Source organism: Squalius cephalus (assembly GCF_949319135.1).
Source record: "Squalius cephalus genome assembly, chromosome: 19".
Taxonomy (NCBI): Eukaryota; Metazoa; Chordata; class Actinopteri; order Cypriniformes; family Leuciscidae; genus Squalius; species Squalius cephalus.
The window spans coordinates 15403087-15422900 of NC_137140.1; the positions used below are offsets into that span (position 1 = coordinate 15403087).

The 19814-nt window shown below is 38.5% G+C and overlaps 1 protein-coding gene across 2 annotated transcripts in view; it reads left to right on the plus strand.

Annotated features, from left to right (window-relative positions):
• Positions 1-19814, plus strand: part of med1 (mediator complex subunit 1) — a 272844-nt gene that overhangs the window by 184658 nt on the left and 68372 nt on the right. For both annotated transcript variants that reach the window (XM_079852042.1, XM_079852041.1), the window contains exons 11-12: positions 2819-2943; positions 3200-3324. In XM_079852042.1, the coding sequence (XP_079708168.1) occupies positions 2819-2943; positions 3200-3324 (250 nt within the window). The remainder of the gene's footprint in view (positions 1-2818; positions 2944-3199; positions 3325-19814) is intronic.

Sequence of the window (19814 nt, forward strand, 5' to 3'; positions counted from 1 at the left end):
AGTCACGAAAAAAAAAGAAAATAATAATAATAAATTAAAACAAAGATTTTGGACGATTTTGAAGTTGGAAGAGAAAATGAGATGGAATTTTTAGCCCTTCCCTACCTTTTTGAACCGGAGTACTCAGACAAATAACTTCGATAGATGACGTGACGCGTGACCTTTCCAATGTGATGACGCAATGCATGGTGCGTCGCAGACCAGCATAAGACGAACAATTGTGGTTTTCTTTTAGAAAATGACCAATCGTTTCACTAGATAAGACCCCATTCCTCAGCTGGGATCGTGCAGAGCCCTTTGAAGCACTTCAAAGCCCTTTGAAACTGCATTGATTTGTGTGTAGAAAAATCCTGAAATGTTTTCCTCAAACGTAATTTCTTTTCCACTGAAGAAAGAAAGACATGGACATCTTGGATGGCATTGGGGTGAGTAAATTATCAGGAATTTTTCATTTTGAGGTGAACTAATCCTTTAAAGGGACACATAAAAACGGCGTGTTTTTGTTCACACCCAAAAAGGGGCAAATTTGACAAGCTATAATAAATTATCTGGGGGGTATTTTGAGCTGAAATTTCACAGACACATTCTGGGGACACCATAGATTTATGTTACATCTTGTGACCTCTTTAAACCTTTATTACCTTTTGGTTTACTTCTTTGGGAATGAGACCTTCAAATGATACCAAACATGTATAGTGTTGTATGATAATTGTTCACATTAAACTATATCGATTTTTGGGTGAATCGATTTCATGATGGTTTCAGCATGTGGAAAGGGGATGAAATGAAAGAAATGTAAATTAAGACAATACTGAGGTGATTGCGTCTCGGGTGGGGATGCTAATTTTGCAAGAGAGAGTTCAAATGTTAATTTCCTTTGTTTGTTTTTTTCAGAGAGTAGCTCTCTCGTGGTCCAGTCAGTCTGGCATCAGTCTTGCAATAAAAACTGTATCTCCCCCAATACTGTATTAATTTTATTTGTGCAGGTCTTAAAAGCCTTAAATTAGATTTTTAAAAACCCTGCAGATACCCTTTACAGGTGATTAACAAATAATTTGTAATATTTAATAAAATAAACATAAATAAAGAATAATAATAAAAAGGAAAAAAAAAACTATATACAAAATATCAGAGATAGATGATTTTTACAGGCAGAAAATGCCTATTGAAATAAAGATAATTAGGGTGTCTATTAAAATAAAAGGAAAACAGATTTAAAAAAGAAAACGGATAAATAAAAAAAAGAGAACCTGCAGTCCCATTTGCCTTGATCTACATCTTGGTATATTCTCCTATCCTATACCTTTAGATCACTAGTTTTAAGAATAGAAATCAAGCTGTCATGAGTTCGATTCCAGTGCATAGTAGTTGTAATCTTTGCTCTATTAATTAAGGTAGTGGATAATTTTTTATATCGAAAAAACCTTATCGATATAATTTAATAGAAAATTTCATGTATATTTAAATATTTTAATCAAGTAATGATTCATAAAAAAGGAAATCTAAAACCAGTGTGAAAATAATGTTAAAGGGTGGTTGATTTTCACTTTTCGAACTTTAGTTAGTGTGTAATGTTGCTGTTTGAGCATAAACAACATCTGCAAAGTTACGATGCTCAGTTCAAAGCAAAGGGAGATATTTTCTTTTAAAGAAATTGCTTTTTAAGGACTACAACAAACAGCTGGTAGGGACTACACAACATTCCTCCCGGGTTAGTGACATCACTAACCCTAAAATTTACATAAACCCCACCCCCGGAACATGATTTATAGATCATCAAAACAGAATATGCTAATCAATGACTAGAAGATAACTACACATAAGCTACATAAATTCATCAACTAACCATTCAGAAATGTTGCCTACATGTCACTTCTTCTTGAGTCTATCCATCTTTGTGACTCCAGTTTAAACATAAAAGGCTAAACGTTTTTGAAAATTTCAGTGCATGTCTGTGTTAGGTAATAGAAGCTGCTAAGAACGAGCTGTTAAAGCTCCACCCTCTGTGCCGGGAGCAGCAGCTCATTTGCATTTAAAGGGACAGACACAAAAACGGGGCGTTTTTGCTCACCCTCAAAAAGTGACAACTTTATCATGCTATATAAAAATATCTGTGGGGTATTTTGAGCTAAAACTTCACATGCACACTCTGTGGGGACATCAGAGATTTATTTGTACATCTTGTGAAAAGGGCATTATACCACCCCTTTAACAGCAGGAATAAGAATGCTGCAAACTGCATCTCTCATTCACTCTACCAGCCTTCTCTCCTCAATGGATTTAAAAAGTCATATGCACCTTAAATTTGTTTTTAGTTGTCAGTTTATGCCTTAACATTACTGCAGTAATGATAGACACAGTCCAGGTTGGCAGTATACTGTCCAGGTTGGCAGTAACAAACCCATCTTTATTGTATTTATTGTGCTTGATATAAAACAAAAGGTGCTTTAAAAAGTCCTTGAATCTGATGTTCATGAAAGAGTGGGAACCTTGTCCATGGAACGCAGATGAGAATAGCAGAATTTTGCTGCATACTTGACCACGAGCTGTTTATACTGTTTATATCATAAAGTAGCCCAAGTATTTTGAAGTCATATAATAGCTTTGTTTGCAAAATATTTAAATAGAAGTTATTTAAAACACAGGATTTTACTGCTGTAAAATGTATTGATTTATAATAATTATTTATGGTTACGTATTTATCCAAGTCTTTATTCTTTCAAGATATTTGAAAATCTATATAATGTGATGTTTTGGAGTCATGTCAGATAGTTATTTAATTACTGTTGTTTTTTTTTTGTTTTTGTTTTTTTCCTAGGACTCCATCATTTTCTTCCGTAACAAACTCAAACTGTGTAGATTTACCAGCGTGTTTCTTCCTGAAGATGAATTGCTTGATGCCATTCTCTGCATTATATATAAAAAAAATGGGCAGTTCTACAGGTATAAATATAATATTGTCTGGATGATTAGCTGTATAATTGATCAAAAGTTGTTTTGAAACAAAACATGGACTATTATTGACTTCTACATTAATGTAGTTATTATTAGTTATTATGCTTCTGATATTTACTGGTCAATCACATGATATATCACAAATTTTTATTAAAATAAGAGTTAATATGAGAATTTCTCATGTGTTTCTGTGAGACTGTATGAATATAGCTCTACTTCACAATTTTTAAACAAATCTTTTTAGGCATCCCTGTTTTTGAGACTGCGCCCACCTTGTCCCCACTATATGACCTCATCATTAAGAGCCAACTGCATGAGGATGGAGGGGCCAGTCCTCCTGCTTTGGCCCAAACAATGCGTTTTTATGCTGTGAGTATTAGACACCACTGGGGTTTTTGTTTGTAAAGTTATAGTTTGTTAATTCATATTAGGTCACTTTATATCTAGCAGTGTCTATATTGACACAATATACTGTGTTTAGACCTGGGGTCGTATGTATAAAGCCGCTTAGAGTCAAATATTAGCTTTAAAGGATTAGTTCACTTACAAAAAATGTTTTGCTGATAATTTACTCACCCCAATGTCATCCAAGATATCCATGTCTTTCTTTCTTCAGTCAAAAAGAAATTAACATTTGTTGTAAAGTTTTTCTTTCTTCAAAGCAGAGACCAGGAGACTTGAGATGGATCTTATAAGCAGAAGAGATTTATTCTTCCAAGTAGTCTGTAGTTCATCATCATCATCAAGACTAACTCAAGAGAGTTGCCTTGCAAATTTATATACATTTAGGGGGAGGGATTTACAGTGAGGTTGAACAAAGCAGGCAAATTAGGTATACAGGTTAAGGAACCTGCCCCAGACCCCAGCGTGTTACCCATCCTAATTCAATCAGCATAACAGTCTATTGCATTGCAAATTGCATAGACGAATCATTCGTGTGCTAATCCCATCAGTCTGAGTGATACTGGGACTCAAAGAGCCATTAAAGACAATAAGGAGAAAGTCAATCAACCTAACTATTCAACGTCTGGGCTCCGAAAGGTGAGAATCTCAGTGATCTGATTCATTTAAAACACAATAGAGAGTTCAGGTCTGGCAGGAAAGGAGACTCTTGATACCATTATCCTAACCTAACCTTAAAATGCTAACTTCAATATACTCAACTTTTACTGTTGCAAACTAAATTAAACATTTAATAAAATATGTAATCCAACACATTCCAGGAATTTTCTTCATATAATGGACTTAAGTGGCAACCAACGGTTTGAAGGTTCAAATGTCCGTCTCAATGCAGCTTCAAAGTCTCTACACGATCCCAGTCGAGAAATAAGGGTCTTATCTAGCGAAACGATCTGTCATTTAAAAAACAAAAAAAAACACATATATATATATATATATATATATATATATTAGTGCTGCCAGTTAAACGGTGTTAATGCAAACCCATTTTAACTGCGTCAATTTTTTTATCGCGAGATTAACGTTCTTTTTGGCCTAGCAAACTTTGTAGTTTTTTTCACATGCCGTTGCAACAACTAGTAACGTTAGAAAAACTACAACACACCGGATCTAGCTAGACCAGAAACAAAACAACAGGCACGCCGTACAACCTTGTTTGGGCTTGCGAACCGGCCAAAGAGTAGTAGGCTAACGTTACGTTTTGAGTGGATGGCGAGCACGAGACGCCGAAATGGATGCCAATAAGATTCTGAATGGAAAGTTTACTTTTAAAAAGTTGCCAAATGGTTCCATTGACAAGACCAAAGTGATCTGTGTGTTTTGTCGTTGTTAACTGAGCTATCATCGCAGCACGTCCAGTCTGAAATACCACTTGCTGGCCAAGCACACAGCTGATGCGAATTCTCTGACGCGATTATTTGCTCCAAGTGTGAATGTTAGTGTGAAATTGAACACTACAGTATATGCCAATGTTGTTTTCAATAGAAAAAACATGTTGATAAGAGCATTAAAATGAGAAAAAAATAATGGGACAAAAAGAAATCAAGGGACATTTAGAATAGATAAAAATGTGCGATTAATTGCGAGTTAACTATGACATTAATGCGATTAATCGCGATTAAATATTTTAATCGTTTGACAGCACTAATATATATACTTTTTAACCACAAATGCCCATCTTGTACCATCTCTGAGATGCGCCATGTATTACGTCATCACGTTGGAACTTGGAAAGGTCACGAAAAAAATAATAATAAATTAAAACAAAGATGTCGGACGATTTTGAAGTTGGAGGAGAAAATGAGATGGAATTTTACGCCCTTCCCTACCTTTTTGATCCGGAGTACACAGACAAATAACTTAGATGACGTGACGTGTGACCTTTCCAAAGTGATGACGCAATGCGTCGCACATCTCAGAGATGGTACACGACGAGCATTTGTGGTTAAAAAGTGTATATATTTTTTTTTTTAGAAAATGACCGATCGTTTCGCTAGATAAGACCCTTATTTCTTGACTGGGATCGTGTAGAGACTTTGAATCTGCATTAAGACGGACATTTGAACCTTCAAACCATTGGTTGCCATTGAAGTCAATTATATGAAGAAAAATCCCCAAATGTTTTCCTCAAAAACCTTAATTTCTTTTCGACTGAAGAAAGAAAGATATAGATATTTTGGATGACATCGGAGTGAGTAAATTATCAGCAGCATTTTTTTTGAAAGTGAACTAATCCTTTAAGTGAGTCAAAATTCTAAGAACTTTACTCTTATTCCTAGTCTAGAATAATTCTTGAATTCTTGATTGAGGTAATTCTTGATTCATAAAGGTTACTATGGGTCAAGAAGACTATAGGTCTCATCTCCTAAATTATTTAAAGGGGACCTATTATGCAAAATTAACTTTTATGTTGTTTTTTAACATATTTATGTGTCTGCAGTCAGTGTGTGTACACAACCACCATATTGTAGTAAAAATACATCCACTCCGTTTATTTTTCCCATAAATTTGAAACAGTGTCTCAAAATGAGCCGTTCAGGAATGTGCTCCAATGTAGAGGTCTGCACGGGCTTTAAACTGAAGCCCGAACCCGGCCCGTATCTGAGACCTGAGAAAAAAAAAAAAACCTTTCCTTTTCCCTTAATCCTCCCTTGTCTGGCTTATGCTACTCTGACCAGTGCCTGCACTTTGTATTTTGAGCACTTCTTGCATTGTTTTTGCCTTTTCACGATGACTCGCTTATTTTAGTCCTAATATGTAAGTCGCTTTGGATATAAGCGTCTGCTAAATGTAAATCAATTACATATGTGCTGCTTCCGCTCTCATGCGCTATTTCAGCCACAACACAGAAGGCAGCACGCAAACCCTAACCTTTAACTACATATATAGTTTTTCTTAGTTACAAACTGTACCCATCCCAAACCCAAAGATATTCATGAAACCCGAAAACCCACAAGTTCGTCCTTCCACTCAAAAATGTGAAGTTTCAGCTCAAAATACCCCACAGATAATTTATTATAATGTGATAAATGACCAGACACATTCTGGGGACACCTGATACTTATATTACATCAGGGTTTCTCAAACTCAGTCCTGGAGGGCCACTGTCCTGCACAGTTTAGCTCCAACCCTGATCAAACAGGACCAAGTTTGAGAAACACTGTATTACAGATTGTAAAAAGGGGCATAATAAGTCCCCTTTAAGAGTGCTGGAGAGGTATCCTAACATAGTTAGATGGACAAGATGGCGGCAGAGAGGAGACCACACACTTTCCAATGAAGATATAATGAATTGGAGATATATGATGACAGAGAGTTGCTAAAAAACTATACAAGCTTGATTGTCAATGTATTTTTATTGTAACTGATCTAGTTAGAAATGTAATAACTTTGCCCACTCTACAAATGATCAATGATCTAACTGCAGAAATTAAAGTAATAATTACTTCTTTTTTTGTTTCTTTTTATTTTATTTTAATTTTAGTAAAATATTTTTGCTATAACTGGAAATAGCAGTAGTGCACCAGTGATGACTTGGGCCCGTCAGTCCACAGTAAGCAGGGTTTTAAATAGTACTATTACGTAGGTCTGGGCGGTATATCAAGTTTGTACAATATATCGATATATTTTTTATGAACGATATGTAATGAGGCAATACCGTTTTATGTATTTGCTAGTGCCACCACACGGACAGCGTGGCACGAACTGATCTCACCAGCACGGCGCTTACCACATTACTTAATTCATTACTGCTCCGCAGAAGTTCAGCTGTTTTTTTCCTGCACATAAGATAATGAAGATCAGCATGAAATTGTTACATTTATTTTGCTTTTCTTTTCTATTAGTACGTTAACAGTAATGTTCGATAGGCTTCTTTGAAGAATTGCACGTATGTACCCACGGAAAGAGCAGTTCAAAGTAGGGGTGGGCGATATCTCGATATTTACGATATATCGAGATATTTTTTAAACTCGATATGGATTTTGACATATCGTATATATCGATATATTGTTTATATTTAATTCTGATTTCGCCACTTTGCTTGTTTGCCTTCTCTGTGCTGTGCTCGTCCCCGCCCTCCTCCGCCTCCTTGCTTTTGTTCCCCCCACACTTAACATGCTCCCCTGTAGAAACGGGCCTGGCAGCTCGCACCAGGTCTAGACGGTCTAGACACGGTGAAAGTTTCCTGATTGTGACGGATGGCCGAATTTACATGACACATTATAAATTAGCATTAGCCTACCTATTCTGCTATAGATACAGTGCCAAAAAGAAGAGAAGAGGATAAAGGTGGATAAAGACAGAGGTAAAGTGATGTAATGAATGAACAGTTTATCTAATTGCATAGTAGTAAGATACTGTAATTTAATGGCAGTTATTTTTACCTTAAACTTTATGCTAGCAGTTGTTCTGAGTTCTCCAGAGGCCCCAGACAGTGTGATTTTGTAACAATCATGTCAATTTTTAGATGCATTTGTATCACTTTTTTTTAAATTAATGTTTTACTCTACAGTTGTGCAGTTTTTGGGGGATATATGGCATTTTTTTTTTTTATTTGCCAAAATTATTAATGATATTTCTATACAGGTTTATTTAAAATAGTGCAATATGTATTATTTCTTCCTTTATTTTACAGTTAAATTATTATTTTTGTATACAGGGATTTTTTTTTTTTTTTTTAAATGTCGCAGAAACACTTTGTTCCTACATGAACTGCCTACCTATTTGCACTTCAATAAAAAAAGACTTTGTGGTATTTGGCATATTTGTTTTTGCAGTAATTTTGGGGGGTTATTTTTCCTGTAAAGATATCGAGATATATATCGTATATCGAGATATAGCAAAATATATCGAGATATATTTTTTGCTCCATATCTCCCAGCCCGAGTTCAAAGCTGAAACTTAAATGATTTATAATACCTTTGTCGTCTTGAGGAGCATGATCAACTCCTAGGATTTTTTTTACAACAGCCATATCACCCTGTAGCCCAAGACTGGTTGCCCACTGAAGCTAAGAAGGGTTGAGCCTAGTCAGTACCTGGATGGGAGACCTCTTGGGAAAACCAGGTTGCTGCTGGAAGAGGTGTTAGTGAGGTCAGTAGGGGGTGCTCAACCTGTGGTCTGTGTGGGTTCTAATGCCCCAGTATAGTGATACTGTAACAAGCACCATCCTTCAGATGAGACGTTAAACCAAGGTCCTGACTCTCTGGTCATTAAAAATCCCAGGATTTCCTTCAGAAAAAGAGTAGGGGTGTAACCCCGGCATCCTGGCCAAATTTGCCTATTGGCCTCTGTCCATCACATCATGGCCTCCTAATAATCCCCATATATATGCTGCGAATTTCAAAAAGACAATTAAGAACTTTTCCTCATGACAGCCACCTAATTTCACTATGATATAACTAGCGGTGGTCTGATTCCAGCTGGTCGCACAAAATTGAAAACAAACGGGAACTGAGAGCACTGTTCTTCACTAGATTAATTGTTTTGACAGCAATGTCAATCACCTCATTTAAGGGCACTGACATTTCTTTGGCTGCGAGGCTTTCACGGTGTAAAAAGCAGTGAACCCACGTCGCCTCAGGTACTCTGTCCAAAATTTTCCTCACAAACCCACTAGGTTTGCTAGTCATTGAGGCCGCACCATCTGTGCAAATGCCTACGTAATTATTCCAATCCAGCCCATTCTTTGTGAAATAGCCATCGAGGCAACGGAAACACTCATCTGCTGTCGTCCGTGTTGAGAGCTCATTGCACATCAGTAGACCCTCATGTGTTGCACCTTCCCAGTTGTATCGTACGCTTTTTGAAGCTGTTGTGAGCCACACAATACTACTTTGCTGTCTTTTAAGTAGGTCTCGCTTTCGTACAAAGTAGAGATGCACCGATTACAATTTTCTAGGCCGATTCCGATTTCCGATTTTTCATTGAGTTTGACCTGCCGATACCGATTTTAGCCGATTCCGATTTAATTTTTTTCTAACCACTTTACAGCACACACAAATATTTATTTTCGATCTTTTCTTTAACCCTTTCACGCGTAAGTTTAAAATATTCTAACTGACATCCCTACCCCCCACTCCCAGAGTGAGTTTATTTCAAGGCGAACGTTCCCTTTAATGTTTCCATGGCGACGCGTCACGCGATACACCACAGCCACAATAATACTGTATGACAGATGTGTCACTTTTATTTCACTTTTCCTTTTTTATTCAAAGTATTCACAGACTTGCTTACCATGTCATCAACTAGCCTATCTGATATTCCGATTCTCAAACACGTTTAAGTGAGTATGTTTGGTCGTTTAAAAACCTTTATAAATAATCTTGATCTATAACATGAGATGGGCGCCGCAATGTTGTCCTGTCAGTCGGATTTAACGTTACAGCACGTGAATTCATCAGTTTCTCCCGAAATAAATGCACGAAAGTGGCCGGTGAACTGAGAAGAATAGAGTAAACTTTATAGTTACTTCCACTATGTTTGTCTGATATGAATAACACATGTCGGCAAATTATATTTGAATAGAATGTTATTGCTGCTTCCACAGACATCAGTGTGTATTTTACAAACTCCAAATGAATTGTTTTACTCGTGCTTATGTGTATTTAAATATCTGAAACCTAAAATAAACATGAGGTTGAAAACACTGCTTAGTTGTGATATATGACAGCGCTGAACGCGTCCGACTCTGGCTCAGCGCCAGCCAACGCGCGAAAGCACAGTTTGAATCTGGCAGTTATGCGACGTCACTGAACATTGTAAATGTGGCACCGGTGACCGTACTCTCAGGGGTACAGAAATAAAAATCCCATATATGAGACCGCACCGCTCAAAAGGTTAATCATGCGGTGCCCGAGTGCATTTGACCGGCATAAAATCGGCATATGTCAGACTGACCGGCCGGTCGCCGGTCATGGCCGATCACGTGAAAATCGGCCAATTCCGGTCACCAGCCGATCAATCGGTGCATCTCTAGTACAAAGTAATCCATAGGTTTACCCACTAGGGGTGTGTGATATTGACAAATATAATTATATCTCTATTTTCTGGGATTTTCTCGATAACGATTATTAGACGATATTTTGCTGAGTGTGTTTATTGTGTTGGTACTTTGGCAGGTTTAGGTTGTGGACAGCCGACTTCTAAAGTTTTTGATATTCTTCATACTCTGTATTGTGGTCAGTTCACAGCAGCGACAAATTATTTTTTCAATGATTTTATGGCCATTTTTACCTTTTATAAAGCCATTTTTTAAACCTAATTATGTGCATGCATCATCTTTTGTGTCAATTTCATAAATTTAATCAAATTTTATTATAAAAATAAGACACAATAGGGCTGTTACCCATCAAATGAAATCAGTATTGCAATATTGATATTTAAAATTATTTAAAACAAGAAAAAATTCTTTAAATGTGAAATTGAAACCGCCAGTAGGTGGCAGCAAGTCACTGTTAATGAGCGAATCATTAAGATTCAACTGATTCATTCAAGGAAAGAAGCTTTTGACTATCTTAATCTATCCTAGTCAACTGATTAGTTCAAAAAGCTGATTCACTCAGTAAGGAAACACCGCCGTGTGTGGCTTTGTTTTGAGCTATTTTCGTTGGTGAAATAGAGCAAAAACAGGCAATATGGTGTCTAAAATATAAGTTGCTTAATATTAACTTCTTGTTTATTAAACTTGTATAAAATCAGTATCACATTTGTTATAATGCTGATATTTGGAGAAAAACTGCACTCTTGTGATATTTATTACTAAATGATATAAATAAAGACTAAAATCACGCAGTAAAAGCGTGCACTCTAAATGCGCACCCGCACTAGTTAATCTACAAGACTACGTCACAGAGTATGCATGCACTCTCTGGTTGTGTGTGAGGGGCTATAATCGATAATGTCAAATCGCACATCGTTAAAATAACAACAATATAGATCACATACTCCTATTACCCACACATGTTGGATGTTTAGTCTGTAGGTGACGTTCACCACCCATTGGCCCAACGACGGAAGTCCAACGGTATGGGCGAAGGGATAATACGTGTATGTCATTTCAGCGCTCCAGTAAAGTTCACTCAATTTATTGGAATGTAGTTTCAATAGTACTTTAGCTTTGCGCTTAATCTTACTCCAATTTCAAATGGTAATCAAATTTAGATCGTTTTTCTTTTTAGAAAATAATCATAAATATTGATTATGAAGTAATCTAGATCTTTGATTACTCTGGGTATCCCATAATTTCAAATATCCGTTCATTAGGGACCCGGTGTCGCTTTGAGACGTTACGTCGCGAATGTGCGCTCACGATCACAAACTAGCCAGTGCTGAAATAGTCAGAGGGTGCAGTGCAACTATTTTATCCTAACCGGCCGCTCACTGCTGACTCATAACAAAGGTGTAATCTTTTTAATAGTTGCGAGCTTGCAACGTGCTAAGTCAGTGATAGTCAGAAATCAGAAGGTCTCCTTAATGATGTGCCCCATGTTCCATTCATTAGTGCCTTCGGTTTGATCTATCCTGGATAGAGATTTGCAGAAACACCAGACTGCACATTAATCTACTAGGAAGAATGATTTCAGAATACTTCAGAATAAATCAAGATGTAACATTTATTTGTCAGGTAAAAATGCATCATGCCAATTACACAAGTGATTAAAAGCCAATTCAGAAATAATAAATACATGGCATCAATTACTCAAAGATGACTCTAAAAGTAAGCAATGCATTCCTGACAGAGACATGCAGTGGTGTGTAAATGTGTTCCAAGTTTAAGACTTGAGAAAACACTGACACAGCACTGCATGGGGGTTTTCCTGGTTACAGGTTCCCAAAGACTGCTCTGTCACCTACCCTTAAATACCCAGACCAGAACAGAAGGGTTATACCAATATTTTTTAGGGTTGATTTGGGTAAATTCATGTACCCTAGGGGGTAGCACCTGGTTTCGGGGGAGAGGGGAGATATCTTGAAGAGACTTCACCCAAAGAGGAGAACAGGAATTTCCTAAGTTCTCAATCTTTCTCATTATACCAATGACTGCAAATTAAGACCATTTTACCATTGCACTGAGACATTTAAAATAATACCAAACATGAAAAGGAAAAACAATAGATTCGCAAGATACATCATATTGTGATTATATAGACATTCTTAGTGAACTTTTGGTGACTTGACCCAGGGGGAGAGGTAGGAGGTAGGGGGTAGGGGGTAGGGGGTAGGGGGTAGGGAGGAGGGAGAGGGGGATGCAGAGATAAGGAAGGAGAAAAATTTGGACAGGACAATGTCAAAGCTGCACTCTCAAAGCAAGTGCCACACCCCTTGTAGCCTGTTTATTTCCCTGTTAACCTCTAGCTCCACCCACCTGATCTCAAGCCAGTTAAAGGGTTAGTTCACCCAAAAAATTTAATTCTGTCAGTAATTACTCACCCTCATGTTGTTCCAGCCCCGTAAGACTTTCGTTCATCTTTGGAACACAAATTAGGATATTTTTGATTAAATCTGAGAGCTGGATCACTCCTCCATAGGCTTCTATGGGATCGAAACTTGCCGGCCCAGAAAGTTAGAAAAGACCATGTTTAAAATAGTCCAAGTGACTACAGTGGCTCAACAATAAGTTCATCAAGTGACGAGAATACTTTTTGTTCAACTATTAATTTCTTCTGCGTGGGCCTCTGATGTGAGTTCACATAGTGTAACAGCGCAGTGCTTCTATGTTGTAAATCTGACTTTGCTGATCCTGACCCTGTGCCCCCTAACTTGCTGCTGATGGGGCGGCATCATACTTCCCTTCCTCGGGTAACATATCCAGACTCTGAGCTGCACAGTCGCCATCAATGGCATCAGTCAGATCCTTTCTGATCATTTTTGGGCCCATTTCCCCAGAAATGGGGAACCTTTCCTCTCTTCAGTCCCGTCAGAAGTGGCGCACAGACCATCTTAACCTGCAACCTAACACTGTTGTTCTGATTCTATATCCTCAACTTCCCAGGTCCCAATAGTCAGTGGGTAAAGTCATCTCCTTTCATCCCAGCAAGGATGGCCATTGTAGAGTTGCTGATGTCCAAGTCAAAGACAGGATATATACAAGGCCTGTTGCCCGCCTTATCCCTCTCACTGCCCTATATGATCCCCCCGATTTGTCAAATTTGCCATACAAATTTGGGGGCGGCTGTTAAGGTTTTTTGTCCCTAAGCTGCACCCTCAAAGCAAGTGCCACACCCCTCGTAGCCTGTTAATTTCTCTGTTAACCTCTAGCTCCACCCACCTTATCTCAAGCCAATTAAAGGTCCCGTTCTTCGTGATCCCATGTTTCAAACTTTAGTTAGTGTGTAATGTTGCTGTTAGAGCATAAACAATATCTGTAAAATTATAAAGCTCAAAGTTCAATGCCAAGCGAGATATTTTATTTAACAGAAGTTGACTACATCGAACGGCTCGTTTGGACTACATCCCTCTACTTCCTTCTTTAATGACGTCACTAGAACCGTTTTTTGACTAACCTCCGCCCACAGGAATGCTCCCTCATAGTGCAGCAGATTAATGGCATATTTCGAGAGAATCGTTCAAATTGGTATAGAAGCATGAAATTTGGCACAGATACTCTCTAAGGGTCACTCTTTGGGAAAAAGGCGTTGGCCATCCAAAAATTCAACATGGCGGCCATTTTTTCAAGATGGCCGCTATTTCTGTCAAATGCTCATTATGTCAATCGTTCAAACAGTGATGTAGGCATAACATTTTGTGAAAATACTCTCTTCAGAATGTTTTTTTTGGAAAACGGTGCTTGTCCCTCAAAAATTCAAGATGACAACCATTTTTCAAGATGGCCGCCATTTTTCTTGAATCCTTAATTTTTTTTTTCAAATGGTGATGCTATCATGAAATTTGGTACAAATATTCTTAAAGGAACATTATCATGGAAAAAGATGTGTGCCACTCAAAAATTCAAGATGGCGACCATTTTCAAGATGGCCACCATTTCTGTCAGAGCTCAATTTAATGTGTTAAGGAAGGTTTTGTTTAATAGAGTGAACGTCATTACTTTCACTGTAGTTCTTGACTAGTAGTAATAGTATAGCTAAGTTTAGTGTCCCAAATGCTTTCTAACTGCCCCTCATCAATTAGCTAGTAATAGATGTATTTAGATAGCCGCACCTGAATTGACAGGTTGTGCCAGCGTGGGAGAGCCGAGCCAAGGGTAAGCGGGGCAATACATGACTTGTTCATGTATGCTTACCTGGAAGGTGTACAGATCACACGGGACTTAAATGGCACTGGATGAATGATCGGGCTAGGTGTAGGTGACCCGTACCTAGTTGTATCCCATACCTGAATGTGTACTATGTCTATGATTGAGGTGGTAAAAGGATAACCCCTCGGCCTTAATCAGACAACAAACCTCCAAAATGGCAAATGAAAATCCAATGTCAGCCAAGAGGCCAACTGATTGGATGAAAGATTGGGAACCCCTCCAATCACCACCTACCCATCATGTTTCTCAACATGATGGCTATAAAATGATTGCCACCAACATTCCACTCTTTCACAAGATGAACAAAATGCCAATGACCCTGGAACTGGAACGACTGGATGAAGGTGGTGGTATAGAAGCTACTTTGAGAAGGAACCAAGCGAAGTATCACTACAATTGTCGACTTCGGTTCAACAACACAAAGTTACTTCGTGCCCAGAAGCAACAATCCGATGCTCAATGTAGTGAGACAGATGAAGGCCAAACAAAGCATCGCAGAACCATGATGCAGAAAAGTCTAGATGATCAGGTTTGCTTTTTTTGTGATAACATATCTCCTGAATCTGACCTACATCAGGTAATGACACTGCAACTGAATGACAGACTACATGAATGTGCACAAACACTGAATGATGCTAAATTATTGTCTCAACTAAGTGGTGCTGATGCCATTGCACAGGAGCTGAAATACCATCATTTGTGTCTCATTCATCTTTACAACAGAGAGAAACTCCACCTCAGAAGGCTTGAGAAAGAGTCACAGAGTGAAACGATTCTACCAGCCATCTTTCTTATGGCTCTTTCTGAACTGGTCACCTATATTGTTGAAACCAGTCTTAATTCTGATGGTCCTTCCGCCTTCCCTCTCGCAGATACAGTGGGGAGAACAAGTATTTGATACACTGCTGATTTTGCAGGTTTTCCCACTTACAATCTAAAACGGAATCTAAAACAAAAATCCAGAAAATTACATTGTATGATTTTTAAGTAATTAATTTGCATTTTATTGCAAGACATAAGTATTTGATACATCAGAAAAGCAGAACTTAATATTTGGTACAGAAACCTTTGTTTGCAATTACAGAGATCATACGTTTCCTGTAGTTCTTGATCAGGTTTGCACACACTGCACACATTTTGGCCCACTCCTCCATACAGACCTTCTCCAGATCCTTCAGGTTTCGGGGCTGTCGCTGGGCAATACGGACTTTCAGCTCCTCCAAAGATCTTCTATTGGGTTCAAGTCTGGAGACTGGCTAGGCCACTCCAGGACCTTGAGATGCTTCTTACGGAGCCACTCCTTAGTTGCCCTGGCTGTGTGTTTCGGGTCGTTGTCCTGCTGGAAGACCCAGCCACGACTCATCTTCAATGCTCTTACTAAGGGAAGGAGGTTGTTGGCCAAGATCTCGCAATACATGGCCCCATCCATCCTCCCCTCAATACGGTGCAGTCGGCCTGTCCCCTTTGCAGAAAAGCATCCCCAAAGAATGATGTTTCCACCTCCATGCTTCACGGTTGGGATGGTGTTCTTGGGGTTGTACTCATCCTTCTTCTTCCTCCAAACACGGCGAGTGGAGTTTAGACCAAAAAGCTCTATTTTTGTCTCATCAGACCACATGACCTTCTCCCATTCCTCCTCTGGATCATCCAGATGGTCATTGGCAAACTTCAGATGGGCCTGGACATGCTTCGGCTTGAGCAGGGGGACCTTGCGTGCACTGCAGGATTTTAATCCATGACGGCATAGTGTGTTACTAATAGGGATCGACCGATATGGATTTTTTAGTGCCAATGCCGATACCGATTTTTTTTCATCAGCCTTAGCCGATGACCGATACGGGCTGCCGATTTTCTTGGGCCGATATTTGGAGCCGATACTGCTTTTGCTCACTCAGTTTACATCATAAAAATTACACATATATAATATATAATGATAACAACTGTTACAAGTCTCAATTAAGAAAGGAACATTTATTGAACTTAAAAAAAACAAACAATATTTGACAAATATTAAAAACGTGAGGTAGAACAAGTAAAAAAAAAATTCAGTGCTGAAAATACTGAAAAACATTTAAGCATAATTCAAATTCTGAAAATAAATATTTAAGCATAATAAATAAAATAATTTGACTGAAACATGTTATTCTGTGTAGTTGTCTGATATATGTAATCGTGATCTCCATTTTAAACAAAACAAAAACGATTTTAAACCAAATAGATTCTAAGTTTATCATGAATTAGGGATCGCGTCTAAAACGCGTGGAAAGCACGGCCGCTCCGCTTCTACAAGCGGTTGCGTCTGTTGTTGCTATGCAACCACGAACTGCTCTCTCCATGATGACGAGGAAGTAAGGATTAATTTATTTCTAGCCCTTTACAACTACATATATTTATGGAGATGAGAAATAAAAACCCGCCCTGTCCAGCTATGATCGGCTGTTCGGCCAAGCTTTCGATGTTGTCATGGAAAGGTCAGTTGTTTTTTTGTCACATGACCTGCGTGCGCTTGCGGCATTCTGAAAAGTTTAGATGTTTTCATCTCACCACGGCATAGGAGCGCCTGGACAAACGAGCGCGCTGCATCGCATGCGTGTTTCAACCGTGTCGCTTCTTTTATGAGCACACGTCCAAACCTCAGTCAGGTGGTCTCTGAATAAAACTCCCACAAATATAACGGAATCACCGAACAACGTCGGCATTATTTAATCCTATGACCAGTGTTCGTAACAGCTGCCATATGCATATGGATAGCCTCAAATTTAGCTATTTGCAGCTCCCTAAATACAATGACAAGTAGTTTTATAGATGAGGCATTTGCGTTTTCCATTTGGACCCACAAATTTGCTTAGCTATAGTTGCACGTACATATAGAGCAACGTGTTTCCACTTTCAAAGTGTATTTCAGCTAAGTCAAACAGTTAAAAAAGATGCTTTGAAATTTTAAAACTAACCGTTGTCTTGAAGAGGCTTCCAGCACTCTGCTAGTGTGGGAGGGGCAGTGCATGGGCTGCACGTGAACTGCAGCTCTCCAGCAACACAGAGCTGCCTGTGGACGCCTGTCTGTAATTAATGCCGGGAAAAAAAACTATCGGTGAACACAGCAGCCGCGTATCGGCCGATGCCGATACACGTCAAACCCGCAAATATCGGCCCGATTTATCGCCCGACCGATATATCGGTCGATCACTAGTTACTAATGGTTTTCTTTGAGACTGTCGTCCCTGCTCTCTTCAGGTCATTGACCAGGTTCTGCCGTGTAGTTTTGGGCTGATCCCTCACCTTCCTCATGATCATTGATGCCCCACGAGGTGAGATTTTGCATGGTGCCCCAGATGGAGGGAGATTGACCGTCATCTTGAACTTCTTCCATTTTCTAATAATTGCGCCAACAGTTGTTGCCTTCTCACCAAGCTGCTTGCCTATTGTCCTGTAGCCCATCCCAGCCTTAAGCAGGTCTACAATTTTATCCCTGATGTCCTTACAAAGCTCTCTGGTCTTGGCCATTGTGGAGAGGTTAGAGTCTGTTTGATTGAGTGTGTGTACAGGTATACAGGTAACGAGTTCAAACAGGTGCCGTTAATACAGGTAATGAGTGGAGAACCGGAGGGCTTCTTAAAGAAAAACTAACAGGTCTGTGAGAGTCGGAATTCTTACTGGTTGGTAGGTGATCAAATACTAATGTCATGCAATAAAATGCAAATTAATTATTTAAAAATCATACAATGTGATTTTCTGGATTTCCGTCTCTCACAGTTGAAGTGTACCTATGATAAAAATAACAGACCTCTACATGCTTTGTAAGTAGGAAAACCTTCAAAATCAGCAGTGTATCCAATACTTGTTCTCCCCACTGTATGTGCAACCTGTACCAGCAGCGTATCCTTTTTTCTAACAGTGGCCCTTCCTCTCTGTGGACTACACCTTGCCGTGGTGGAGAGGCTTGTGTATGAACTCCATTGAACCTGAGAGCTATGCCGGCGGGGATTTTATATCCCTGGCAAGTTTAACTAAGCTGGACAGGTCAAAGAAGAGGAGGCAGACAAAGCAGACATTATAACTATTTGACAGAAATGGTGGCCATCTTGAAAATGGTGGCCATCCTGAATTTTTGAGTGGCACATACCTTTTTCCAAGAGAGTGTTCCTTGAAGAGTATTTCTGCCTAATTGTATGCTTGCATTACCATTTTAACAATTTAAATAATTAAGGCGAGACACTACGGGTGAATAGGGTAAAAATTATAACTAGCAGATATCACCATGAAACTTTCCCAGTTGATTACCTACATTAAGATGAGAAAAAAATGTATTAAAAGTTTTCTGTAATTTAATGTTTAAATAAGCAAATTAGGCAATATCTAATTAAATATGCGCTAATTTGTATATATTTTAAAAAACGAAATCTGAGTATTGGATAAAGCCAGATTAAAAATTATTTTTTCATTGTGTTCACATATTAGATGGGGAAAAAATACAGAGGCATTTATGGATATCTACGTTTGTTATCCTGTAAATCATAATATACTGTCAATAGCCTTAAAAAATGATTTTCGCCATGTTTTTTGGAATAAAATGTTATATAAATCAGGCTAGGAATAATATATTTACAGATCCCTCTGGAAATGTCTTCATAATATAACTAGGTACAAGACTGGAAAGATTGGTGTATATAGGTGCTACTGAAGTGGAGATTTCAGACTTGGAGTATGAGAGAAAGGTCTTTTTGAGAAAACGGGCTTTAAAGATTTATCATCAGCCAATGAGATTGCACATTCAGCCCTTTTACTTTCACGATTGGTTGCTGATAAAAAGGAAATTACCATATTTGGATCCGACAGCATTGTACAGTGAAGAGAGAGCTTTTCAGCGGTGCCTGTGATGACAGAGAGCAGACAGAGATCGCGGATCGGCGGGAGGATTTACAACGACAACTTTTGTTGAATTTACGCGAAATCTACAGACGCAAACAGACAAAGTGTAGTAAAATAAAGACCTAAATGTGTATTTTGGACTTTTTTTCACCACAGTCTGAAAGAAGACATGTTATTGAAGACAAATATCCAAAAATCTCAAAATTGACCAGTAAAAAAACAAACAATGTTTTTGCCTGCCATGTCTCACCTTAATATTCGACAGGAACAGTGG